Here is a 27,494-nt window from a genome sequence, read left to right as displayed (position 1 = left end):
AGTCGCTGTTTTTCCTGCCAGGACCCGCTCCGGCCTTTCCCATTTCCCTGGGAGCTTTCCCAAAGGAGCTCTCCCTCTTCCCTCACCCCGTGCCACGAACGCTCCCTTGGCTCCGCTGAGCACTCCCTGACAGATGTCCATTTTACACCCCTCTAAAGCACTCCCATCCTTCATTCCCAGCCTCATTCCCGACTGGAGAGCTCCTGATTTATCCCCACATCCCTGCTGGTCCCTCGGGACGGGACTTTGCACATGAAATCCCAAGTTTTAATTGCTGGTGCCCTTGGAATGCCACAGCCTCTCCCGTTTTTGAGGACTGCAACTTTTCCTCCTCACAAAGCCAATTAATCCTGAAGTCCAGGAGAATTCCTGGGTTTTTTTCCTACACCAGGGCTCACTCCTCTGGAAATGATCTATCAGACATCACTTTTCCCAGCAGGAAAACAAGGGCTGCCCAAAATCCCAAAGATCTGCTGAGGAGCCACGACTTTATTGGGAGCCAGTGAGTCAGAGGATGAGATCAGCAAATCCAGGGATTTTCTCATCCCTGCCAGCCCCTCCAGGTCCAAAGGAGCTCCCCACAACCCCTCAGTTTTATGGATGACTTTGGGAAGAAACCCCACAGAACCCCGGGAAGGTGTTTTCCCCTGCCCAGAGATCAGCTCAGGGCTTGGACTTTACTCCAAGGTCTTTGAAAATTCCAGGCTGCTTGGAGCAACCAGCAGCACAGGGGAGATTCCAGATTTTTCCTGAGGTAAAAAAAAAAGCCATCAGGGAGGTTCCTGAATATTCCTGGTCACTCTCAGGAGTCCAACAGGGTGTTCAAATCCCCAGAAAATCAGTTTAGGAGCAGCAGGTCTGCTGACCATGAAGAGAAATGAATACTTAGGACAGAGCCTATTCCCAGAAAATACAAAATTCCCCTTAGTGAGGGAATGTGCTGTGATTCAGGAATGTCTGGGCTGAAAAATCAGGAAAATTGGTGGGCTAAGGAGGTTTTAGGAGGAGGAAATCCCACTGCACTTTTCCCAGCACAGGCCACCAGCAGGGTAAAAGTTCCCAAATTAAAACTCGGTCAGAATCTCCCAAATGCTCTGAAATTTTACAGAAATTCCAGAAAAAAAAAAAAATCCAGATTTTTCTATTTTTTGTTGGACAAATTAGAGCCTTAATAAAATATCAGAAATTATCTGCAACATCCAGCAGAGATTTCCAAATATTTCCAGCTGCTCAGAAGGTCCTGGAAAATGATCAGTGATAATCTCTGATCAACCACACAGAGGGAAAATAAATCCTTGATTTCATGGAGGATCTTTGGGCCAAACATGAAGATATTTTCAGCAGGTTAAAAACTTTTCTGTGGGGAAAATGGGAATATCCTGCCATGTTTTCATCACCCACAGTCAGAATTGCCTTAAATTGCTATTTCTGCAGTAATTTTAGACCATTTTGCATCCAGTTCCTATGGATACATCTTCCAACAACCTGGATTTAGCAGGAAATAGAGCAGATTTAGAGCTCTGCCTAACACAAAGCACATTTCATTCCTGCTGATGCCCAGATGCTGGATTTTTCCTTAAAATATTCTTTTTTTTCTAAATATTTTAGAAACTTTTTAGAATATTTTCTAAATATTCCAAAATCCATCTTTTCTAGAGCATGAAAGACATGAAAAAAAAAAAAAAAATCTGCTTTTTGGTAACTCTTTTTCCACTTAAGCCCCACTTAACTTAAATAACCCTGAGCAGAAGGGACTTAAAATGTCCTTCCAGACTGTTTCACACCTATTTAAATTCAAATTGCAATATTAAAATTGAAATTGCAATTGCAATATTAATATTATTTTCTTGCCCTTCTCTTCGTGTCCTGCATTAGAACCTCTGGACAAAGTGCCAGGATATTGAGGCTATTTTATTCATGATAAAGTTAAAAAATGGCAGCACAAGGAAGGAAACCTTTAAATACAAACTCGAGGATCTGCACCACTCCTTTCCCCGGTGCATTGTGCCATATATCCTGATTTTCAGTGCTCTAGCCAGAATGGATGATGTCTGTTCCGTGTAACATTCCTGGATTTTACAATCCCGCGTTTGTTCTCCCCAGTGCAGTTGGTTCTGTTGGAAACATGGGGGTTTTCTCCCAATTTCCCTTCTCCTCCTGGCTGGGTGAATAAAGCAGCCTGGAATTTCAGGGGTTCCTGTGTCCTCTGCCACCTTCCTGCACTTCCACCACCACCCTGTTCCACTCCCAGTCCTGCTTTTCCAGCCCCATTCCAGCCTTTGGGATCAGAGGTGAAATCCCCCACCACAGGGAGGAAAATCCTCAACACTTCCATCCTCTCTCTGACACTGTCCTGAGAGCCCTTTTGCCCACAGAGAAAAAAATAATCCCAGAAAAGCCCCACATTCCCATTTTTTTCCCCCCCAGTTGATGCCAAGGTTGTGCCCTGGCCTTTCCCCAGCACTTTAAGGGTGGAATTTGCACGAGCAAAACCTTTTCCTTCCACTCCACCTCGGTGGTTCCAGCAAAGCTGCCACAGCCAGGCCCTTCTTCCCCTGGGAGCCTTCCCAAGGAACATCCTTGGAATCACGGGAAAAGTCCCACTCCACAAACTGGGTGCTACTGAACCCCGTTTAACTGGAATCTTCCATCCAACCCCCTAAACTGGACCAAAATCCCCTGATTAAACACTTCTTATCCCAGAGAAAACTCCCCAAACACTCCTTTGTTAGCACCAGCGCCACACAGTCCCAGCCTTGCTCCCTCTGGAGTCAGGAATCAGCCTTATCTTTAGTGGGATTAGAGTTAGAAAATATAAAAACATCCCATTTGACCAAAATTGTGCTGCTGGGGAGTTGCAATCCCTCAATCCAAACAAATCCCATCCAGTTATTCCAACCAGCTCCTTCTGCATCCAAGGGTGAGGCAATTCCCTCCTGTTAAGCTGAGCTTTAGGAGCAGCCCAGGTACCACAGGCACACAAATCAACACCTCAAAGGCTGCCAGTCCCCTGTCCTGGACAGATCCCGGATTTAAATGGAGATAAAAACTGATTAAAGTTGTTTATTTGTTTGGTTTTCATAGGATAAAAGTAACTCAGAACAGGAGAACTGGAAAATTCCTACAGAAAAGTGTTTTCAGCCCACATAAATCATATTGTGTTTAACCCCAAAAACCAGCTTTCCTCTAAACCAGAGCAGTGCTGTGGATAAAATTCCATGGGAAGCAGCAAAATGTGACTCCTGGGCAGGAGATGTTGAGAAATTCCTTTGAAAATGAGCTGAATAATGTGAAAAATCAGTGTTGGCAGCATTTGATAAACCCAGTTGAGTGCCACCACTGGGAGTCTCACCATGGGGACACACAGCCCTCCTTCCTAAAACCCCAAATCCAGGGATACTTCTCCATTTCAGGCTGATCCCTGCTCCAGACAACAGTTCCATAGTTCTGGTCTGGACAGCACAGCATATTCCCTGTTTTCCAGTGCAGCTCCTACAGCAGGCATGGGATGGGGAGAAGTTTATTGTTCATTTATTTAGCATTTCCTTTTCAAAACACCCTTTAAATGTTGCTCAAATTACGACAACAAATCATAAAAACTTCCTTTTTTTTTTGTCAAAGCACCAAGAAATCCTCCAAAATGGACATTTCCTCAATATCCTGCTGACACAGTAAAGCCAAACCATTTAATTCTGGACAGACCATGAGGGGAGAACATTTTCCTGAGGATGTTTTCAACACTTCAGATGATTCCTGGGTGAGGAAAATGCTGTCACGTCCTCACTGACCAGGGTTAGCTCACCTGGTGCTTCCCAATTTTATTTATCTTAAAATATCAGATATTTATCTTAAAATGCCAAATTTTGGCTCTTGAGTTACACTCAGCTGGTCAACCACTGTCCATCTTCCATTATATCATGGAATCATAAATTGGGGTTTTTTTAGCTAAAAACCTTCAGTAGAATTTCTTCAATAAATGCAAAAAACCAACTCATCGCAGAAACATCGCCACTGCATTGCTACCAATCCAAATATTTGGCACTTTTGGAAATTCCAGGTGATTAAATATAAATATCCCATCACTTACTTTGGTAGAGTTTTCAAGTGGTTTTCTCTTAACTCCAAAATTCGCAATTTGACAAGTCTGGAAACAGGAGAGGAAATCATGAGTGCATCCAAAGGATCCATCAGAATGCTTTGAAATTACTTATTTTAATTTTTAAGAAGGCTGTTTCATGCACAATAATCCAATGTCCAGTTCTTGTGGGGCTGGCTCTGGCACAAAACTCCGAGCCAAATCATTTCATGTCTTCTGAAAAGCTCTGACATTTATCAGGTTTCCCCAGCAATTTTAAATTCATTTTATCCATGACTCCAGCAAGGAAAACACAGGAAAAGTCGGAAAGTTTGGAAGAAACAACAAAAAAAAACCAACAAGAAAACAAGAGCAAGGTTTGTAAATGCACGGCCCCAAAGACATCAGACAGGAGGGAAATAACAATAATGATGAAGGAATTAGAGTCCCTTTGTTCATAGAAAATCAGCATTTGTAACAGAAAGTGTTTTCTGCCAGAAGATTTAGGCTCCTAAACCTGTCCTTAACCCCAAGATCTTCAGCCCAAGCCCCAGCAGGGCTTTGCCAGAGCAGGATGGGTGCAAACACCACACTGAGGGTGTCCCGTCCATCCCTTTTCCCCTGATGTTTGGATTTATATCTGACTCCAGGGGCAGGAATTAGGGGTTACCCTGACATTCCACACACTCCTCACCGGCAAACAACTCCCTTGCTGCTGCTGCTGTTTTGTTTTTCTGAAGGTGCCCAGGGCAGAGCCAGGCCCAGCCCAGGGGCTGTGGGAAGGCAGCGTTTTTATCTCCCCAGGCCTGAGCAGCCCAAAGCCTCTTCCAACAGGATTTGGTCTCCTCAGTGTCACCTCTGGAGAGCTGAGCTGATGTTCTCAGACAAATAATAAACCTTTCAACTAGGTGGCTGCAGGCACCAGCCTAAAACTGGGCTTGGGTGAGCTCTGGAACAACCCCAAAGATTTGCTCTGCTGATCCTTTGTCTCCTGAGCTCCTTGCCCAGGGGGACAACCCAAGTGGGACAAACTCCCCATTCCCGCCAAGGCTGTGCAGGGTAAGGCCCCCCAGCTCCTGCTGCCCCCTCCTATGGAAATTGGGTTGACTCTGGTTCCCACCACCTCTGCTTTGTCCTTATCTAACATTTTTTGGCTCTGCTCCTGCTGCTTTTATTTTTACCTTCGTTCCCCATCCCTTCTGCTCTCTCTTGTTCTGCTTCCACATCTCATCTTTGCTTGTTCCACCATGCTCAGCCGCTTCTCCCTGCCCTTCTGACTCACGGCTCTTCACCCTCGTGCCCGTTTGGCACAGGCAGGGCCCACAGTGCTGCTCTGTGCCCCTGCCACAGCTGAGTCACGCCGCGGGAAGGACGAGCATCCTCGAGCCCTGCTTCCCTCACCTTCCCCCAAAGTGCCAAACTGCATCGCCTCACCACCGAATTCCCGCTGACACAACACTCACTCTCCCAGTCACTCGTGAAAACGGGGCTGGAAAGCCAAAATCTCTGCGTTTCTTGTTCAGTTTTTCAAGAGAAGCCAGCTTTAAGCTGGCCCCTGCGAGCCTGAGCCGGGTTCAAATGAAAGGAATGTGCTGGGATGACTCATTCTTACCTTCCAAAGTTAGCTGGAAGAAACTCCAAAAAGGCATCATTTAGATAGAGCTGGGTCAAATTTAGAAGTTGTGTGAAGCCATCTGGCAGCCTAAAAAAACAGTGCAAACCTTAATGCTCCCCCCGAGGTTGCCATGGAGATAATAACAATGTATATTTAGAAGCAGAAAGGTGACTTTCTCTCTCACCTTCTTTCCCTACCCAAATTCTCCTGAAGAACTTACTTCTTACAGACATTTTTGCCCACTCCCATCTTCTCTGCATTGCTACAAACACAGGAAATGCAAAGGCCTGGCACATGCAGCCTTTCCTGCCTTCCTGCTTGAGGGGGTTAAGCCAAAGGTCTTTCCCCTTTCCCTTTCCTTTCCTTTCCCATTCCCTTTCCCTTCCTTTCCTTTCCTTTCCTTTCCTTCTTTCCTTTCCTTTCCTTTCCTTTCCTTTCCTTTCCTTTCCTTTCCTTTCCTTTCCTTCCTCCTTCCTCCTTTCCTTCCTTTCCTTTCCTTTCCTTTCCTTTCCTTTCCTTTCCTTTCCTTTCCTTTCCTTTCCTTTCCTTTCCTTTCCTTTCCTTTCCTTTCCTTTCCTTTCCTTTCCTTTCCTTTCCTTTCCTTTCCTTTCCTTTCCTTTCCTTTCCTTTCCTTTCCTTTCCTTTCCTTTCCTTTCCTTTCCTTTCCTTTCTTCTATCTTTTTCTTTCTTTCCCCCTCTTTCTCCCTCTCTCCTTCTCCTTCTCCTTCTCCTTCTCCTTCTCCTTCTCCTTCTCCTTCTCCTTCTCCCTCCTTCTCCTCCTCCTCCCCTTCTCTCCTCCTCCCATTCTTTCTCCCTCTCCCTCTTCCTTTCTCTCTATTTCTTTTAATCTGAAACAGCAACATTTCATCCTCTCTCCCCTTCACTCCATTCTGTAAATCCTGGATTTCCAACACATTTTTCGTTGGGATTTTGGAGGGAATAAGGAATAAGGGCTGGTGAAGTGTCCAGGTGAAGCCTCAGCCCTGTGTTCAAGAGGGTGCCCAGCCTGACTGGCACTAACAGACACTCAGATCTCAGATAAACCCACCCTGGGGTTAAAACAATTAGAAAAAATTCAGATTAATGCAGCCAAAGGACTGGACACAAAGCCCTGAACTCTGAGCTCACACTGAGCACACTTTGTACCCTTGGAATGAGCAAAACGAGCTCCTGGTACTCACTTGGACACGGGATTCACGCTGGCTTCGATTATCGTTAAACACTTACAACACTTGATGTTTTCTGGGAAATCTTGGATTCCTAAAGAAACATGGAAAGAATGTTAGATACACAAAAATATTTATTATATACACCAAAATGTTATCTACACAAAACCTGTTCAGCTTGGTTTCTTCATTGGGCTTTTCAGCTCAGACTTCAGCTTGAGCAGGGAGGAAACACAGCTTGGAATTATCATCTCAAAGGTGATTCTTAAATCTAAAAGCCCTAAATAAATACATATAAACACAAACTTGGAACTCTTCTGCTAATGCTTGATTTATACAACCTTCTAGAATTAACAGTGACATCATTTGTGCTGATACTCGTGCCCTCATCTCTTCCCAAACTGCTTTTCCCTGTCTCATCTCTCACAGAATCCTCAGTCTCCAGGCCTCCACTGACAGGAAATTTCCCAACATTTCCAGGAGTTCCTAAGCCTCATTTTTTAAAATGAAGACCCTTGAGCTCAGGCACACAAAGGTTTTTAGGCCCATCGATATGAAAATGCAGAACTGGGAAAGCACAGCAGCAAATCAGTCCAGATAAATCCTGGGAATTGTTTAAATCCCCCCCACGAGCCCAGTGAGCTCTAAACCACTTTGGAAGTGGAATGTTCCTAAGTGCATGGAAAACTGGCCTCACATTCCTGTTCCCAACTGGGCACAAGCCACCAGGGCACGGGATGCTACAGAAAACTCTATTTTTTAAGGAAAAAACAGAGGTGGATTTCCACGGATCCTTCCCCAAAGCACCAGGCGGGAACCCTGAGACGGAGCACCGATTTCTCCATCATGAGGAGGTAAAACTTCATTGCAGCTCCCAATTCCTTGGGATCCTCAGGATTTGGAGGCCTCACCATTTTTGCTGATGTCGAGCTCCCGGAGGTTGACCAGGCTGGCGATGGACGTTGGGAGGCTGGACAGGTCATTGTCGGGAATGCTCAGCTTCCGCAGGGCTTGGCAGTTGAACAGTTGCTGTTCCAGGGTTTCATGGGAAAAAAGAATCCATTTGGGATCATTCATGACACACAAACACCACAAACCCCCCACCTGCCACAGCAGAATTCCGTCCTCCCAATGGGGTTTTTGGGAAGGCGTTCCCACAGTCGACAGGGATAAATCAAACGGGTCATTGGTAGCAGGAATGTTCAGAGAGAGTCCAAACCTGCAAATTCATCACATCCATGAATTTTGATATCATTGCATCATAGAAATTATAATTATTGATATCTTTCACATGGACCATAAAAATTCCCAGATTTTTGTGACTCCTGGTAAATTAAAATATTTGATTTCATAATTTCAGTTCATGGCAGATTTTAAAATATTGTGTCTGCACTCAGATTAAATTAATTATCCTCAAGATCCACAAATGCTTTGGCATTATCCAAAGGACACTTTTCCCCAATCCCTGCCCAAAATTCAGGACTCAATTCTAATTTTTCCGTCCCATTCCAATTTTATAGAAGTGGGCTCCCAGTTTTCACCAGGAAATTCAGGGAGTTCTGGACCACACCTGCCCTTTGCAGGCACCTCCTGAGAGTTCTTCAGATGCCAGAGATGTTCCCACCGTGTTTAGTCTTTTTCCCAGACCCCTCTGTCAGGATAAAGTCCATGAACTATCTGGGAATGCAGAATAATTTGATTGCCTGGATGGAAAACTCAACTGAGTATCCATGGAAGAACAAATTACCACAGGAATGCTGTGAAAATTCCAGTGTGTTACTTCACTTTGAGTACATTTCAGATAATTTTGAAACATTTCTGTCGTAATCCTTCGGGAAAATCCTGCTTTTCCTTCAACAGAATTGATTCTCAGGAAAAGGAGAGGGAATGCTGTGAGCAACAAGTGCTCAGGGTGAGAAAAAACCTCAGCCCGTGCTGGGACTGCGCTTCCCACCCCATCCACAGGGAATGTGCCTCTGGAAAATGAGCACTTCCTTCCCAATGAATCCAGGAGCTTTTCCTCCCTTAAGGAAACACATCCTCTGGGACCAGGCTGGGAAGTGACACAACCAAGAGACTCCAGCGTTGGCTTTGGATCGCGGGAATGTCCAGCACAGGGAATCTGCCAGGTTTTGGGACGTGGCCACTCCATGCCACGCCTCGGGCAGGAAATGGGATGAACTAAAGAAGACAAATGAAATATTGCATGGGAAAGGAAATACCCAGAGCACATTCCCAGCCTGAGGAATTCCTCTGGGAGCTAAGGAAGGCTCAGAACTCAGAGTTCTGACCCCACCTGGACACACCCAAGGCTCTGGAAGTGCTGAAGGGAGAAGCCCAATTAAAAATCTTCCCTCTGGAGTGATTTTATGATGTGCTGCTGTACCAGAAGGAATATGAGACATGGAATGCGGGAATGTGGCCCCAAGACTGCTTGGTTTCCACCCACTGGATGTTCAACAGATATTTTTCCCAGTTCCCAGAGCTCCCTGGCCATCAGGATTTTGTTGGGATCATCATTCCCTCTGTCCATACACAACTTTGATTCCTGTCAGACCGAAGCCAAGCGGTGCTACCGAGCTCTGAGTTACAAAATCAGGGTTTTATTCTGCACCTCTGGGGAGAATTCCATCCCACTCATGTTTTTCTGGATGCTGATTCCAGCGACTCCACTTTCATCCAGATCAATTTGCTCTTTATTAGTCATCAATTCACTTGACTCATACAAATAAGGGCCCTTTTTGCAGCAGGAGAATGAAGTCAAAGGCAAAAAGAATAAAAAGACTTGGCTGGGTTTAGCCAAAAAGAGAGCAAGAAATGTAAAATAATCTTGTAAATGCTTAAAAAACCAAGAAATGAAGAACTAAAAATCAGCACGAAAAGAAATCATCATTATGATACATAAAATGCAGGGTAAAAATAAAAATAAGATCAGGCAGAGTGAGTTAAAGGCATCAGTTCAATGGAAAAGAATTGACTGGGCTCTAGAGCATCACGTGAAACTAAAGCAGAGCTGGACTTAACTGAGTTGTTTCCTCATTCAATAATAAAACATGATCAAGGGTTTTGATTCAAAAGAATTTTGTTATATCAGAGGCACAGAGTATCTAGCAAAAACCAGAAACTGGCCAAAATTTTCCTCTGGAATAAATTCTTTGCAATCACATTTACAGAGGGAGGAGAGAGTGGTAGAGTTTAATGTACAACACAAAAAGTTCATGGTAAGTAAGACAGTGCCAGTTTCACGGGAAAAAGGCCTTTTTCTCTCCTGGAACGTTAATTCAGTGATGAAAAAAAGCTCTGAGCTCTGCAGCAAAAACACCTGGAGCAGAAAATTTGATAAAGGAATTATTTCGACTGCTGAATTTCCTGGTAACAATTAATAAAGGCCCAAGACCAAAACTGATGAGTGCTATTAACACTGTCATTAATCTTCTCTTCCACATGGCCAAGATTATGTTAAACTCGATTTACTCTAAATGAAAATTATCTCCTTCATCCCAGTTGCAGCATTTTGGACCTCTTCCCTTTGGTCCTCATTTTTTTCCATACAGAATTATGGCATCTTGCCCTGATACATTTGTTTTCCCTCAAGCCCAAGTCTGAAACACTTCGATAATTCCAAGAGACCCAACGCAAATATCCCAAAAAACCCTCCCTAAATGAGACACTCCCAATATTCCTCAGTAGCAGAAGGAAAATAAGAAAATATATTATTATTGGTTTTTTTATTATTATTATTATTATTGTTGTTGTTATTATTATAAGACAATGGGACCTCAGGGCTTCCTGAGCAGGTTTTCCCCAGGATCCATTTGGGATTTCTGGAATAGAACCCAGCTGGTTCTGTGCTATGTCTCCAGGAGAGCTCAGCCAGCTCTCCACAGCATTTTTACATGAAAATAAAGGGATTTTGGCTGCCCTGCCCCACCATCTGTGCAGAATTCCTCCATGGAGTGCCACCTCCCAAGCAGTGAACCATCACATCCCAGCAAAGCAACTCCATGGCACGGAAAAAGTCCATTTTCTACTTTTGTAAATGGAATCTTTACAAAGTCTCTGTGCAGCAAAAATGGGAAATCTGCTGTGAGGTGATGGAGAATGGAGCAATGTTTAATGAAAGATCTGTAAGCACCTTTCATTATTGTGGAGAACAATTCCATTAAGGCCTGGATCCCATCCCTTGATGTTTCATTGTGGAGCCAGCACCTGCCATTAATTGGTTTTTCCACCTTTCCCTCTTTTGTTTCCAGAACATTTCAGCTACAGTGACTTTTAATTCCTTATAGTGAACAGTGACCAGCAGGAGAATGGACTGAAAGATTCCAGAGGAGGAGTTTTACACTGGAAGGATGACTTGGATGATCTCAGGGCAGTGTTGGACAGTGGGTACTTCCCAACAGTATCCCACAGGGATAAAGGGCTCATCCTGAAGGAGAGCACAGCACTGGCATTCCCAGCAATATCCCACAGGGATAAAGGGCTGATCCTGACACAGAGCACAGCACTGGCATTCCCAGCAATATCCCACAGGGATAAAGGGCTCATCCTGAAGGAGAGCACAGCACTGGCATTCCCAGCAATATCCCACAGGGATAAAGGGCTCATCCTGAAGGAGAGCTTGCTTTGGAAAGCAGGGACAGAGAGGCTCCAAAGGCAGTGGTGACTCCTGATCAAGGCATGGATACCACAGGAGTTTCCGGGGCCAGAACCCTTTCTCTTGAAGAGTTGTTTTTCCCACTTTCAGGCTCCAGCAGCTGCCCCATTCCTGTGATGTGAAGAAGGAGCAGGAGTCCCTACTCCTCCCAGTCCAGCACCAATTCCAAGGAATAACCCTGGAGCCCCCAGCTCTCCCCAGGAGCTCCGGTCAGGAGCAATCCCTATCCCAGAGCCGGGCACACATTCCAGGCCGTGGCTTTGCCCTCACATCCCATGGATTACCTTGGGAAGCTCCTCAATCTGGTTGGCATCGAGGTAAAGCTCCTCCAGGGTCCGCTCGAAGCTGAAAACCTCCTTTGGCACCTGCTGCAGGCCACAGTGGGAATAATCCAGCACGGAGACGATCTCCTCCTCCCCACGGAAACACCGGCACGGCACCAGGCGGCCGATGATTTTCCTTTTGGTTGTCATCTCCAAGCAGCATACTGAGGGAAAAAGGGAGGAAAAGCAGGACTGTGACACCAGCAGCATTCAGGGGAATGTTCCTGGGAATTATTCTCCGGATTGAGGTTCATTAAAACCAGTTTTCCTGAGAGATATCCGGAGTCTGCACTGCGCAGTTCTTGTGGTGCCTTTCTGGAATGAAAAGGTGGGATTTGCCAGTGGAATGACCAAACCTCAATCCTGCAGCTGTTCCCCACTCTGGGACAGAAGGGAACACGCCAAGCCCAGCCACAAGCACGTGTTTATGGGAAAATGAGCTGTGGGGAGCCACAAAACCCAAACCCATCCATGGAAGCCCCGAGCCAAGGCTGGTCCCCAGCCCAGCGGGAAGCGAGCCCCAGCCTGGGCTCAGGTGGGGTCACCTGGGTCGGATTCCCTTGGGAAAGGGGCATTATCCCTGGATCCCCCACAGCAGCAGGGCTCCAGCAGCTTCCACAGGCTCCCGAAGCAGCTGAGGAAAGCAGGAATGGAATCCTTGGCTGCTGTGCAATCCCAAACCATTCCTGCTCCTCCCGTGCCACCGCGCTCTGCTGGAAACCCTGAGAAGGGGTTTAGCAAAATCCATTCCTTTTTCTGCACTCAAATACACACCCAGGAAGTTCTCCCAAACTTCTCCCACCCTCGATCCCAGGGCTGCAGACCCTTTCTCACCCCCAGTGCGTGTGAGCACCCCTAACTCAGTGAGTAACCCTACACAGAGCCCTACTCCTCATCACTGCAACAAAACCACTTCAGGATGGAGAGAACACTCCAAAAGCAGATTTGGAACACGTCAAGCAGTCCCTAAAGCCATCCTGGAGTTATTTAAACATTATGGATACATCAGGCTGTCCTGAAATGTATTTACCACAAAGACAAGGAGGGCTCAAGCCTCAACTCCCATTTTCCAAACCACTTCAGTGTTTTGAGTTATATTTAGGGGAAAAAAAAGCACTAAATCAGTCCAAAAAAAGCAAAATAAGGTTTTTGCAGGAAGCACCAGTATGGAATGGAAGGATCTGGGCTACAATCGAAAAGAGTAGAATTTCATGCCCTGTGGGCTTGTGGTAATTAAACCTTTTATTAATTTCAGCGTTATTAATTCCTACCCTGGACTAATTCCAGCTTTGGTAATTACACTTTCCTTCCCTACATTTTGTTCTCTCCTGATGTTCAGGGATCCTTTTCTTGGTGCTGGTGGCTGCTCATGGAAAAGGATCAGTCCAGGAGCCACCCCCTGGATGAGCTGAGTGCGGGACACAGCAGCTGGATCCATTCCTTAATCCTGCAAGGGATTCCTCTCCCACTCCTCCTGGAAACACCAGAGCCTGGTGCTTTTCCCCGTTTAACTCTGGGGAAAATGGTAATTCCCCACAGCTGAGTCCTGGAGGTCATTGCCCCACATCCCACGTTAAATAGGAAGATCAGACCCTCCAAAAGAGCTGGAAAATCAGATTATTTCTTGAATAAAGGCAGATAAATGAGGAGAGCAGCAGAAATAGAACCTGCTCCTTTTCAGCTCCAGCGAGCAGCTCATTAGCAGTACCTGGAGTTCATTGTCATATAAAGAAAATCCTTCATCTGAGGAAAACGGGAGCTCCATGGAAATCAATTACAGTAAAATACAATCCCTTCCCAATTAATGGATCTTTTGTGCAGGAAAACGCGAATCCCTGTTTAGCAGGAGTCACAGGAGAAGTCATTTCCCTCACCTGCTGGAAAGACAGAGAAAACTGCTGCATGTTCACCCAGCTGATTTAAGGGTGGGATGAAACAGCTCAGCAAATTCCAGCATTCCAAGGATCTTGGAACAAGACAGAACAATTCCTTTTCTTCATCTCAAAAGCTTTATCCCCTGCAATGGGCCTGCACACGAGGAGATGCACCCAGAGGGCAGGGATAGGTGGGATACTGGGAAGGAATTCCAGGCTGGGAGGGTGGGGAGGGGCTGGAATAGAATTCCCAGAGCAGCTGTGGCTGCCCCTGGATCCCTGGCAGTGCCCAAGGCCAGGCTGGAGCAGCCCAGGGCAGTGGGAGGTGTCCTGGCCATGGCAGGGTGGGATGGGATGAGCTTTGTGGTCCCTTCCAACCCAACCATTCCACAATTCTGGGATCTCCTGAAGAGTCAAGCAGGGGGTGTAGAAGAGAGGTGGTGACAATGCTGCTGCAAAAAGCTCCAGAAGTTGCCTCTGTGTAACTGGCAGCATAAATCAATTTCTAATTTGCTGTTCTGCAGGATACATTCATGATGGATTTAATTTTTCTCCTAAACAAGTTTTCCATGGAACACTCCACGGAAGCGTTGGTGTCTTGGGGAGCTGCTGCAGTGCCACGGTGAATAACCAGAGTCCAAATTCAACCCAGCAGGGTCTGGGATGTCAGGGCCCAGCCTGAGCTGTCTGACCGGGCAGCAAACCCCAAATCCCTCCCACTCTTCCATTCAGAAAACTCCAAGAAATCCCAGCTGCAGGGATCTGGCAGAGCCAGAAAGTTACAGAGAAATCCTGAACATCGAGAACTTGGAAGTGTGAATGGGAGCATGGCAGGGCTGGAATGAGCAGTAAAGCGCTGCCAGAGGGTTCAGGAAACAGGGATTATTTCCAGAGCAGCAGGGAATTCTCTCCAGTGCCTCCTTTGTCACACACCTCACACAAGGGACGGCTTCTCTGCTCCTGTTTTCTTTCTCTTACTAGCAGCACAATCAACACCATTAACATGGAATTTCTTCCCAGTGTCCCACCTCAATCTCCAATAAAGAATCCAGTCTGAACCTCCCCTTCTTTAAAGCACATCCCTCTGTTCTCCAAATCCCATAAAACGTGTTTGGGAAGCAGGAGCCCTTTCTGGAGCATTCACCAGGATTCCTGGGAGGTGTTCCAGGGTAGCTGCTCCTCCCTCTGACTTAGGGAAGGTGCTGGGAGTTTCCCAGTTTGCTCCAATACCCCAGAATTTGGATTTTCTCTGCCAAAAGAGATTTGATAACTGGAACTACACATAAGGAAAGGAACAAAGCTGAGTTTAAGGTTGGAATTAAAAGGCAGACAATCCTCGAATTTCCTTCAGCCCAAAGCCTCTCCCCCATGGATATTCTCCTGGCACTGGGCAGACATCCACTTTTATTTCCTTTCTTCCCTTTAATTAATTCTGTGGGCTGCCTGGCTGATTTCCACAGTGTCCAGTTCCAGTCTGGGTCACTGCAATAATTAGGGAACTTCAAAGCTCTCGGAGTCATCTTCATTTGCAGCACCCCACTGCAATTAGAAACACAACCCTGTCAATAATTCAGAGCTTTGAAGGAGGAGGAAGATTCTCTCTGCATTTACAACCACGTGGAACCTTTCCACAGCTTCGCCACCTCCTCACCCAGCTTCTTGTTTTTAATTTGCTGCTCACCTTTCCGTGAGCTGCAGCTTTGTGGGCACCAGCTTTGCACGAAACTGGGAGTTTTTAGCACTTTGTTTCTTTGCTCTGTGAGCTGTGCAGCTCTCACCACCTCTACCTTGTATTCTTTATCCCAAACTTTTGTCTCCAGCCATAATCTCGTGCTTGTGACACGGGAACTGTGCTTATGTAAGCTCTTACATCAGTCCTTGCTGCTGCTTTGCATTTCCTCCCCATTTTCCCGTTCAGAAAAGGCCTCTGATGAGGGGTAATCTGCTTATTCTCCGCCTGGAAAGCAGCACTGCCCTTCCTGAAAAATCTGCTTGAATCCCCATAAGATATCCAGATGGGAAGGAGCATTCCAAGCCTGGATCCTGCCCCTCTGCCCTGCCCAGGTGAGACCCCACCTGCAGAGCTGCCCCAGCCCTGGGGCATGGGAAGGACCTGGAGCTGCTGGAGAGAGTCCAGAGGAGGCACCAGGATGGTCACAGAGGTGGAGCAAGGGGGACAGGACACAGGGAATGGCTTCCCAGTGCCAGAGGGCAGGGATGGATGGGATATTGGGGAGGAATTGTTCCCTGGGAGGGTGGGCAGGCCCTGGCACAGGGTGCCCAGAGCAGCTGGGGCTGCCCCTGGATCCCTGGCAGTGCCCAAGGCCAGGCTGGACACTGGGGCTGGGAGCAGCCTGGGACAGTGGGAGGTGTCCCTGCCATGGCTGGGGTGGAATCTTTGATGTCCCAAAAAAACATCGGAGTGGATCGGTTGCAGGTTGGACTCAATGACCTTGGAAGGCTTTTCCAGCCTCACTAATCCTGGGATTCTCCACTGGAAGTCACTCTATTTGATTGAAGTTACACTTTTCCACACCCTGTTCAGAAGCAAGCAGCACTTTCTCCCAAACCTCCCCCCAGAGCTGGGTGAGGGAGGCGGGAATGTCGCTGTTCCTAACTGGAAACACAAAATTAGGGATTTATCCAGGTTGTATAATTGGTAATAGTCTTCATTAATCTCCCTGAAAAGATTAAGAAACTCTGGCTCTGAAGTCACAACAACAGAATTATTAGGGAGCTTCCAAAGGGGAATTGGTCTCATCAAAGAGAGGGGTGTGAAATATTATCTGAATTGTTTTCCTGCACAGAAATTCCCAGATAAGCAGCATATCTCCCCCAGAAACACCATTTAATGCAGATAATTGAATTCTCTTCATTATGTCCCCATTACAATGGTCTGTGCTCAGGTTTCCATTCAGATTTGGCTAATCCTAAAGTAAAATAACCAAGCATGAAGAATCAGATTTCAGCCTTTGTCTCCCGGGAATATTAATGAGGGAAAGTTTCCCTGGCTTTGCTACAAGTCCCGGGAGGTCCCTTGGGACCTCAACACCTTGAGATGTGGGAAAGGTGCAGAGAAGGGTAAAGTAAAATTGAAGAATTATTTCCACAGAGTATCAGTTTTGAATGCCCAGAGCTCAGCCCTTTGGGATATAAAGGCAAATCTTTATCTTTCCTGGTAAGATATTCATTGATTCCAAAGGTTACTGTTGGCCTCGCCTTGGAACTCCTCAAGGAGCTTTCCTGAGTAAGGGTTTTTTGGATAATCCGAGGTGATGATGACTCCAGTTGCAAGGACATTTTAGTGACAGCAAAAGCAGTGCTTGGGGTTGGTTTGATGATTAAAAATCTGTGTCCTGTTCTCCCCACGGACAATTTCTGCATGACCTCAAGGAAAACCCCCGATTCTTTTTATAGAAGCGACAGAATTCCAGCAATTTGTTGCACATTAGTGACACATGTTCAAAATTAATCATTATGCTCTTAATTGCTAGAAATTCCAATCACTTTGACAGCTCACCCTGCAGACATTTCAGCAGGAGAGAATCCCAACAAACAAGAGACATTTCTTTGGGAAGTGTGCTGTCTGGAAATCAGGGAATTTACATTTCTGCTTGGATCTTCGATGTCTCGCAGCTTTTATTTGAAGTAATCCTTTAGTTTAAGAGATTATCTGCTGTGAAATTTGGGATGAAATGGGCTTTATTTGCTGCTTTATGGAGCAGTGGCTGGAAGTGCTCTCCAAAGGAAGAGCAGAGAAAATCATTTACCTGCTAAGGGCACCACGGAAACAAAGTGGGATTCGAGGAGGAACAACAGAACTTCCAGTAAGTCTGGGTTTCTTCCTCACAGGATCCTACAGAATCCCCAATTACTTTCCAGTGGTTTCCATCACAATCCAGCTGCATTATTGCTGACACGATAATCAGCTCAGCAGGATTGCAGCAGCAGAAGCAGGGGCATTCCGCTGAGCTGGCAGGGTGGCAGTGCCAGGGAGGGGAACGGGAGCCACAAACTGCAGCCAGGACAGGAAGTTTTAATTGAGAGCCACAACTGTGACTCACAATGAGAGCTGATCCTCTGGCACAGATGTGGAATCACAGAACCCTGGAATTGTACGGTTGGAAAAGATCTTTTAGATCAGCGAGTTCAGCCGTCACCCAGCAGCCCTGGCCGTGTCCCCAAGTGCCACATCCACACATTCCTCGAGCACCTCCAGGGATGGGCACTCCAAACCTCCCTGGGCAGCCCCTGCCAAGGCCTGAGCACCCTTTCCATGCAGAAATTCCTGCTGATGTCCACCCTGAGCCTCCCCAGCCCAGCCTGAGGCCGTTCCCTCTCCTCCTGTCCCTGTTCCCTGCCAGCAGAGCCCGACCCCCCCGGCTGCCCCCTCCTGTCAGGGACTTGTGCAGAGCCACAAGGTCCCCCCTGAGCCTCCTTTGCTCCAGCCTGAGCCCCTTTCCCAGCTCCCTCAGCCTCTCCTGGGGCTCCAGCCCCTTCCCAGCTCCCTCAGCCTCTCCTGGGGCTCCAGCCCTTTCCCAGCTCCCTCAGCCTCTCCTGGGGCTCCAGCCCCTTCCCAGCTCCATTCCCTGCCCTGGACACACTCCAGCCCCTCGGGGTCTCTCTTCTCCTGAGGGATGAGGGACCTCTCCCTTCCTCCCTGTCCCTGCTGCCTCTCTCCCATGGGATGGGACATCCACACTGGAGCAGGTATTACTGCAGTTCCAAACAGGAGATCAAGCTCATTTCTGTATTCCCCAAACCTCTGGAATACCCAGAACAAACTGCCTGGAAAATGTGTCGCTCTCTCCCTGGGGGAAATGTTCCCATCCTGTCACAGAACCTTTTCCTTTCTGAACAGAACAGGGATTTTTGAACCGTTAAAAATTCCAGTTCTGATCCCATGCCAGCTTTTCTGCCAAGCTCCACCACTCCAACTGCACCTTGAGAGAGTTTCTATCCCACAAGGTCCCCATTCCTACAGATATTCCCACTATTTCCCAGCTGTCATTTACCTTCTTTAACCTTCTCTGCTCTTCCAGTTATTCCCCAGCAATAATTCTCACCTGGGCCATCCTCTCCTTCCTTCCCCATCCCACTGCTCCTTGATTCCCTCCCTCCGTGCATCCCATTCCAAGCACAGCTCCCACTCTGGACCCCTCCCCTGGCTCACACCCTCTTCCCTCAGCTCCCCAAACTCCACATCTGGGTTTAAAGTTCTGCACCACCACAGTTATTCCCAATAATCAGGTTGCCTTTCTGCCCTGTGGGATTATCCTTTCTTTGCCATGGAATTACCCTCTCTTCTAGGAATTCCTACGGAAACATTCCATTGCCCTGCACAAGCAGGGGATTTCGTTCTTCCCATTGTTCACTCCCAACTCAAAACTTTTCCCTGCTCACTCCACTCCTTATATTTTGACAAAAAGCATAAAACCTTTTACTGTCCACCAGTTCCTCCTTGTCCTGTTATTCCACCCCTCTCCTAGCTGTGGATGCAGTGCAGGAAGCTGCCCCATGGCTGTTTATAAATGGGATTATGGGAATGCCAAAGTCTGTGGCTGTACAGGGAATGTCAGCACCAGGGAAATCTCAAGGGCAGAATTCCCACAAGCAGCTGTGGAAAATTGGTTCCTTGAACATGAGCAAATGATTTTACATTAAGCCCGACATTTATCCCCATAAACACCTCATTATCCAGGAATTCCTGAGCCTGTCTCCTCTGTATTTCAGTGGATAGCATGGAATCCTGGAATGGGAGGGACCTCAAAGCCCATCCAGTGCCACCCCAGCCATGGGCAGCGACACCTTCCATGATCCCAGGCTGCTCCAAACCCCGTCCAGCCTGGCCTTGGACACTGCCAGGGATCCAGGGGCAGCCTCAGGTTGCCCAGACAATGTTCTTTCAAAAAAGGAAAGAACTGGCAAGTGGTTCCCTGAAACTGGATTTCACTTCCCTAAGGAAATCTGTGGCACGTCCTCACTTCCTTCCCGTATCCCGGTTTTTAACACTCCGATGCCTCCCGCTCTTTCGTGGTTCAAACAAGTTTTGCCAGGGTCAGTTCCCCCATCGAAGGGAGATGAATTCAGAACTCAGAGCTCAGAGCTCAGCACAGCCTCTCTGGCTGAAATTCAACCCTCTCCTTGTTCTGAGGGGGGATCTGGAAACAGGAGGCTCCCAACCCTTCCCATGGCACCGTCGGAGTCACCCCCAGAGCAGCTGCCCTTGGACAAGGAAATGGGAGATTCCAGGGCAGCTCCAGGACGGCTCCTCCCTGCTCCCAGGAAATGATTGTGCCAGAAAGCCTTGGCTGGATAAATTTGGGAAAACAAAGCCCTCCCTGCTTCAAAGAACAACAAACGAGAGCTGTGCAGGGCCAGAAGCTGGAGCTGGACGATCCCTGTGGGTCTGTTCTGACTCAGGAGATCGATTCCGTCATTTTATTGCATGACACAAACCCAGCTTCCATTTCTAACAACAAAGTGAAAATAAAGCGTTGATACTGAGCGCTTTGTGGCTGTAAACTCCTTATCCAAGGCCAGCTACCAGCAGCCAGTCGCTCTCCAAACTGCACACAGAGGTCACTCCGGTGTTTCAGCTGGAACACCTCCAGGGTCAGGGGTTTAAGGAGCAGGGATAATGGCAAAAATGTTCAAGGACATCATGGAAAAGCAGGAAGTCTGCTGGGATGGCTGCAGAATCCAGGATGAGGGAGGTTGGAAAAGACCTCCAGGGTCATCGAGTCCAAGCTGTGCCCGATGCCCACCTTGTCACCGAGTGCCACATCCTTGGACACCTCCAGGGATGGGTACTCCAGCCCCTTCCAGAGCCTGACCACCCTTTCCATGAGGAAATCCATCAGCAGAGGGCTCTAGAACTACACTCTCCCAAGTATCCTGCTCCATGATTAATCTGTCCCAGTTTTTTTTTAGGCAATTAACATGCTGTTCTTCTGGTACAAATGTTCTGTAAAAAAACTCTCACAGCTGAGCTGTCAAACACTGAAATTCAGTGCTTTGGAATGTCAGGTTTTTAACAAAGTCCCGGAGTTTGGAAAGTATAATCAGAACTTTAATGCCCAATTATGCAATCCTAGCAATGACTTTCTCAGGGGAATTTTATCGCTCGTGCTGTAAACTGGGAGCAGCCACCAGAACTGCACCAAATCGTTCCACTCCGGGAATAAAAGTGCTGCATTCCTAAGGGGAGGGAACAGCAGAGCTTTGGGAATTGCAGGTGTGGACAGAACAGCTCTGGAAGACTTTGGCACATCCTTTTCCTTCAGCCACAGTGATTTGCTTTGGGATTTTTTTTTACTATTTCCCTTGTTTAGCCTAAGCTTTCCAACAAAACATACGGATTTTCCTTGTCTCAGCTGGTTTAGTTTAGGCTGAGGCTCCTCCCCAGAGCAATCACAACAAGTGCTGGATGTCCAGAGCCACAGCCTGGAGCCAGATTAAAAAACATGGACAAAACCCTTGGATAAATTTACCGTCCACCCACCTGCTGCATTCAGCCTTAGCTGGATAAAGGCACCGAGAGCCTTTGGGCTTTTGCTTTTTTGGGAGCAACTTAAAAATAACCACCAAATTTCCATTTCCAGCCTGCTCTGGTGACTCCAGCAAAGGAGTTCAAGCCTGGCCCAAAGGCATGGAGCTCTAATCCAGAGGGAAGGGAAATAGGGAATTTCCCATCCTGGGCTGAATGAGGATTTTATGGGTATTTTCTGTGGCGGTTATCAAATACTGAACTGTTTGGACAACCACAAACCAAACCAAAGCCAAAATCATCCAAATCATCCAAAATCATCCAAATCAAGCCGGAAGGTTCTGCCCAGATGTGCCTGGAATTTCAGCCGTAATACTCCCAGCAAAGCTTGGAATGTTGTTACAATCTCCTCCAAATCCCAGCTTACAAAGCTCAAGTTAATTCTGACAGGAATTGCCAATTTTATCATTTCCAGAGTAAAACCCTCAAACAGGTGCATTTTGTAAAGATTTAGCTCAGTTTTTTGAACGGCACCAATCTCCTGTTTCCCAGATCCTTTCCCAGAACCGAGCTGAGCAATCCCTGTTTGTCATTCCCACAGTGCAAGCACAGGAACGGAGGCTTTTCCCAGAGCTTTTCTAAATTCATCGGGACAGCCGATGCATCCATCAGTTTATTTCCATGTAAATGATCCCAGCCACCTTTCTACTGATAATGGTGAAAAAAAAAGGTGTGGATCAATGTCCCCACAGCAGCACAAGGTCCCCAGCTCCTCCTCCAGTGCTCCTCAACATTTGCCAATCGTCTCTGGCTGTTGCCAAAACACTTCCTTTATTCTTAGATGATATTATTTATATTTATTATTCTATCTAATGCTCGTTTTTGTTGAAATATCTCTCACAGATTGGTAGTTTAGCAGCTGTGAGACACTTTGTCCCTTCTCAGTCCACGTGGATTCTCTTCGGGAGACCTGGAGGAGGCAGTGGGAAGGGCTCCTGTGGGGAATGTGGATGTCACCTCCAAAAAGCAATAAAATCCAGCCAAAATACACTGAATTATGTCCATTAAAGCCCTTAGAGCTGGGTGACTCCAAGACAACCGTGAACTTTCTGATTTACTACAGGCAGTGAGCTCTTACAGCTCGGCAATGATTCTGTTAATATTTAATTAAACACATCCCTTCTTTGAGCTCTAGAATGGCAAAATAAACATTCAGTCCCTCCACGGCCTAAACCAGACAAACTCATCCTATCAGGACTTAATTTAAAAGAAAGAAAAGGATTCTCCTAAAACCAGAATTATTTCCCAGCCATGCATTGACTGGGAAGTCAGGATCCATGAGAGGAGTGTGGCTGCTCCATCCCGGGAGTGTCCAAGGCCAGGCTGGACAGGGCTTGGAGCACCCTGAGATGGTGGAAGGCGTCCCTGCCCATGGAATGAGATGGGATTTAAGGTCCCTGCAACCCAAAGCATTCCAGGATTCCGGGATTGAGCTGTAGGTGCTGCAGGGATTTCAATCCCCAGAATTCCCACCTCCCAGCCTCTGACAGTTTTCCAGTGTTGTCATGCAAGGGAGGCACTTGCAGAAAACCCTTCTGCAGGAGCCACTGCAAAAACCAGGAAAAAGTATCCAGAAGCTCTTCTCAGCTTCCCAGGCTCAGCTTTGGGGTGAGATTCACTGATTTAAAGGCAGAAAACTGCAAACTGAGAAAGAAAATAAAAAAAGGATCTCACTGTGCTCAGTGTCAGCTGCCTGTGGGAAAAAAAATCCAGGGATCGGAAAATGAGGACAAGGATCAGAAAAAGAGGGAGAAAAGATCAGGGCTCTGGCCACTGCTTGAGTGGAGGGAAAATAAAGAGAATGTGGGGTGGGACATGAAAGAATCCAGAAAGGAATGAAAAAGCAGCAGCAGTCAAGATGATCACAGAGATGTGGGAACAGTGAGAGGTGGGATAGGGCTGGGAAAAAAGCTGGACAAAAGCTTAGAAGGGAGCATTCAGTCCATAGAACACACCGGGAAGCAGCAGAGGTGTTCAGGGACAGCTCCATTGCCTCTGGATGCAGCAGCGACCCCCAGACTTTTCCATCCCCACCCAGAGGTGATCCCAGCTCCGTGGGATCCATCTGGATCAGGACTGCCCCAAGCCCAGCCCTGCCAGTGCCGCTGAACGGCGTCAGGAGCTGCACATGAACATCTGAATCTCAGCCTCGACCAGGGAAAAACATTTGGAACAGCTTGGAGTGAATCCCATTCCTCCCTCCCACCCAGGAAAACAGATGGCATCGGGAAGATGAACAACATCCTAACGCTCCGTGCGGCTGCTCCCAGGGAATAGAACCAGGGAGCACCGGAGCAGGGCACGGCAAGGGACTTTTCTGGGGAATTCTGAGGCCTCACCACGACTCCCAACCACCTCACCCCTCACCTGAGCCCCCCAACCCCAGCTCCAGGGTTCCTGATCCTGGATGCTCCTCTTGGAATGTTCTTGGAGGCCTTCACTTCTCTGGAGTCTCTGGAGCTATTAATAACTGGCCTGGATTCATCCAGAGGCTATTTATTCCTCCTTCTCCTCTGCCAGTGGGCTCATTTATAGGGATGGACTGCATGGAAGGGAGACAAGTCCAGCAGAATGTGGGAATTCAGAGGGAACCCTAAAAACTGTCACAAAGTCACCAACACCAGGGGCACCCTTGTAGGAGCTTCCTTCTCTGGCTGTGTAAGGCAGGAGCAAAGCAAATGTTCTAAAATCCCATAATTTCGATGAGAATTTGGGGGTTTAACCCTAAGGAAAAGGGCAGAACAGCAATAAAGTGAGGCTGGAAATGGTTTCTCTGTTGTCACCCCATTTGAGAGGGTGGCAGAGAGGACAGATCTCGACCCTCCTCAGTAGGGCACAGGGAAAAGCCAAGGGAACAGGCACAAGGAGCAGCGCTGGGAATTCTGACTAAAAATCAGGGAAGAAGTCTCACTTTCCAGTGGCTGATCCCAGAGCCTGAGGAAGCTGAGACCCTCTGCAGGACGAGCATCAAAGGCTGGGTTTAAAAAAGAGCTGGACCACAGCCTTTGCTCCTCCTGACTTTCCCCAAGGATCTGGGTTATCCACAGGTTCCCTTCTCCAAGTTCAGCCCACTGGAAATAGATTCAAGGCAAGGCAGAGTTCACTCTGAGCTCTCCTCTCCATCCTTTCATCACAGCGAGGTTCCTTGGAGTAAAAACATTCCACTTCTCCCAAAAGGTGCAAAAAATATCCCCATTCTTCTGCTCAGCACAAATGGAACAGAAAGACAGCAGCAACCATAGTTACAGAGTCTTTTAGAACATTAAATCTATAAAAATAGATAAAAACTGTATTTTAACCAGCTCGTTCCCTGCTCAGAAACCTGACAGCTTCCACCCTTGAACGCTTGCTTGCTTTAAACCCCATTTTTAATACTTATCTACAGCACATTCTGGAGTTCTCTCCTCACCCTCCAAATTCAAGTTTGAAACAAAGAGAGGAAAAAATAAATTCCAGCTCTGTGCATATTTTACATTTATTTCCTTCCTAGCTGTGAAATTCGGTGCTGCTGTTATGAAATTTAATCCCATTAGCCACGAAACTGGTGGTTCAGAGGCTCACAGGTTTCATCCTGCTCAACCAGCAGGTGCATTATTTTAATACTTTGGCATTCCAACTGCTGGCTATTGGCAGCTGCCAAAACCAGGCTGGAAGTGCTTTTGCTTGAAAACTTTTCAAACTGGAGAAATCTCCTGAAAAGGGGGGAATGTGTTTGGTGGAATGATGATCTCACACAGCCAGAAAAAAATGAATTCAGTAAAATTCAAATAACATTCAAAATGAGACAGAATGTTTCACTGAGATGATTTCTGATCCAAGCCATTTCCAGCACATTTCTCCTGGTTTAATCCTCTCCAACCGTGGATTAGTCCCACATTCAGGCAGAGATCAACAATAACATTCCACAGGTCCTTTCCCTTGATCATCTCCTGGCTCTACTGACCCCATCCAGGTCTAAATGTCCTGTGTATCCCAGGAATGACCCCAAGGAAGCTCCTCAGAGCTGGCATTGGCACTAAGAGGAAGTATAAGAACGTTAATTCAAATATTCCAAAATCTTTGGCCTTTTCCTACAAACCAGACATTTCTGCTCATCCCCTTTCCTCAATCCTTAATTTATCCCACAAAAAACAATGGGAAAGTTTGCAGCTGTGCCAGCAGATAAATTGGAGACAGGCTCCGTGCTTCCCTGACTCCATCCTGACGTTCAGAACCTCAGCACCCAGACAAGTGCTCCCTGCTGGGCCTGCCCTGTGCTCCTGGAACCCTCTGAGATCTCCCTCAAATCCCGCAACCCCATCCCAAAGGCTCCGTGACCCCATTCCAAGCACCACCCAAGGGGCTGCTGGGGACAGGATATCCCCGGAACACCCTGCTGGGTTTGTTCCCAGTAGGAAGAACGCTCAGCAGGTCCCTCTCGGACCCCTTCAGCTCTCTGGAAGGTGTGAACAGAACTTCCTGAATTATTTACACCGGACAAGCTGGCAATTTACTGGGAGTACAGAGGAGCGGAAAGGATTTGGGAAGAGACAACAGGAAAACAATTCCACAGCCACGTGCAGGAATTACTCTGTGCCAGTTGTGTGTGTGTGAGGATGGAGGGAAATATTCCAGGGGAAAGTGGGCAACAGACCCTGGAAAATGGAATGCCAGCCGAGTTCCTCACCCACAGTGTTTTAAGCCACGTTTATCCCCATGGAAAGAAGCCTTGTGCCTGGGAGTCAAAGGAACTTGAGAGCTCTCCTGGAATCATGGAATGGTTTGGGATGGAAGGGATGTTAAAGTCATCCAGTGCCACCCCTGCCAGGGGCAGGGACACCTCCCACTGTCCCAGGCTGCTCCAAGCCCCAATGTCCAGCCTGGCCTTCAGCACCCCCTCAGCTCCACAGAGCAGAGCTGGGATGGAATTTAATCCATGGAAGCTCTTGGTGTTGGAATTAGAGCTGCCAATGCTGGGCCAGGACTATTAAATTTTAATTTTTGATGAGTTGCACTGAGTCAAAGATACAAATAAACACTCACTGAAAGAGAGAGAAGCTGCAGTCTGGCAGTGCCTGGGATGAGCTGGGAGCTGCTGAACCAGGGCTGCGAGGTGCGTGAGCATCCACCGCGAACAGACGGAATTCTGAGGGAAGGATTTCACTTTGTCACTTCCCATGAGAGCAAAAAAGCGATTCTTTAGATGACAAAGAACCTGTCTTCTGCATTTAGAAGATGATTATAGGAGATGTCAGTCTGGCAGAGAAAGAAGTTCCTCCTGCTTTAGAACAAGTTTTTTCCTTGACATTTTCCTGAGTTAATTTTTTGCTTTTAGGGAATTTTTCTTCAGAGGAGCCATCAGTTTACAGACACAAAGCCAAAACCTGGCAGCTCTGCAAGGGCTGCAGGGAAGCACAAGGATATTCTTAAGGCTGGGTTGGACAGGGTTTGGAGTGGAAGGTGTCCCTGCCCACAGTAGGGGTGGAGCTGGATGGGCTCTGAGGCCCCTTCCATCCCAAGCCATTCCATGATTCCACGATTCTCCTGGGGCTCCCTTGTGTTTTCACAAAGGGCACCCAATCATTTTCCTGGTCGATGCCCATGGGCAGCAGCCTGACTGGATCCCACTGATTTCTTGCCTTGGGACACAAGGAGTTGCTCCAATGCTTTCCAAGGGATGTTGATGCACCTATAAAACAGTCTGGCCTGGCTTTTAATCCTAGAAAAACCACGGCAGCCTGGCACAATCCATGACTTCATGAGCCTGGGATTTTATCAGAGATCAGGGGGAGGCAAACAGAATATTCCCTCCTTCTCCTCCAGTTCTGAAATATTCCAACACAAAATCCCAACCAGCCCAACTCCTTTTGCCTTTTCCAAGTGGGAATGTCAGGCTCTGCTGTGACTAAAGATGAGTCACACCCAAAATCCCAGCCCTGAGCACTCCAGTGAAGTCAGGGCTGGGGTTTGGCATGGAAACGTTTCCTTGCAGGAGCACACAAGCGTATCCTTGGAAAAGCCCACTTCCATATTAATGTGGAACAGCCAAACACCAGCATTCCAAATCATCTCCCCCTCGTACTTAGCCAGGTTTAATTGGTTTGCTCTCCTCATTTGTGTAATTAGTAGCTCCCAACTTTTCCATGTGCCACAGGAGGTGAGGCCTCTGGGGAGCTGGGCCCAGTTCCAGGCTCCCAGTACAACGCAGACCTGGAATGAACCCAGGAAGGGCCAACACTGACACCGCACGGATGGA

General features: G+C 47.4%; 1 protein-coding gene across 6 annotated transcripts in view; it reads right to left on the bottom strand.

The window, feature by feature from the left end:
* LRRC7 (leucine rich repeat containing 7) overlaps nucleotides 1-27,494 on the bottom strand; it is a 102,150-nt gene that overhangs the window by 45,360 nt on the left and 29,296 nt on the right. Inside the window, exons 2-6 of one of the 6 annotated variants that reach the window (XM_039555870.1) lie at nucleotides 11,798-12,000; nucleotides 7,768-7,885; nucleotides 6,872-6,950; nucleotides 5,688-5,777; nucleotides 4,088-4,144 (exon numbers count right to left, since the gene is read on the bottom strand). In XM_039555870.1, the coding sequence (XP_039411804.1) occupies nucleotides 4,088-4,144; nucleotides 5,688-5,777; nucleotides 6,872-6,950; nucleotides 7,768-7,885; nucleotides 11,798-12,000 (547 nt within the window). Of the gene's footprint in view, nucleotides 1-4,087; nucleotides 4,145-5,687; nucleotides 5,778-6,871; nucleotides 6,951-7,767; nucleotides 7,886-11,797; nucleotides 13,909-27,494 lie in introns of those variants that run through there. The other 5 variants (XM_039555873.1, XM_039555874.1, XM_039555872.1 and 2 more) reach the window with 5 other exon arrangements.

Source organism: Corvus cornix, chromosome 8, assembly GCF_000738735.6.
Source record: "Corvus cornix cornix isolate S_Up_H32 chromosome 8, ASM73873v5, whole genome shotgun sequence".
Lineage (NCBI taxonomy): Eukaryota > Metazoa > Chordata > Aves > Passeriformes > Corvidae > Corvus > Corvus cornix.
This window is presented reverse-complemented; position numbering and strand designations above follow the sequence as displayed.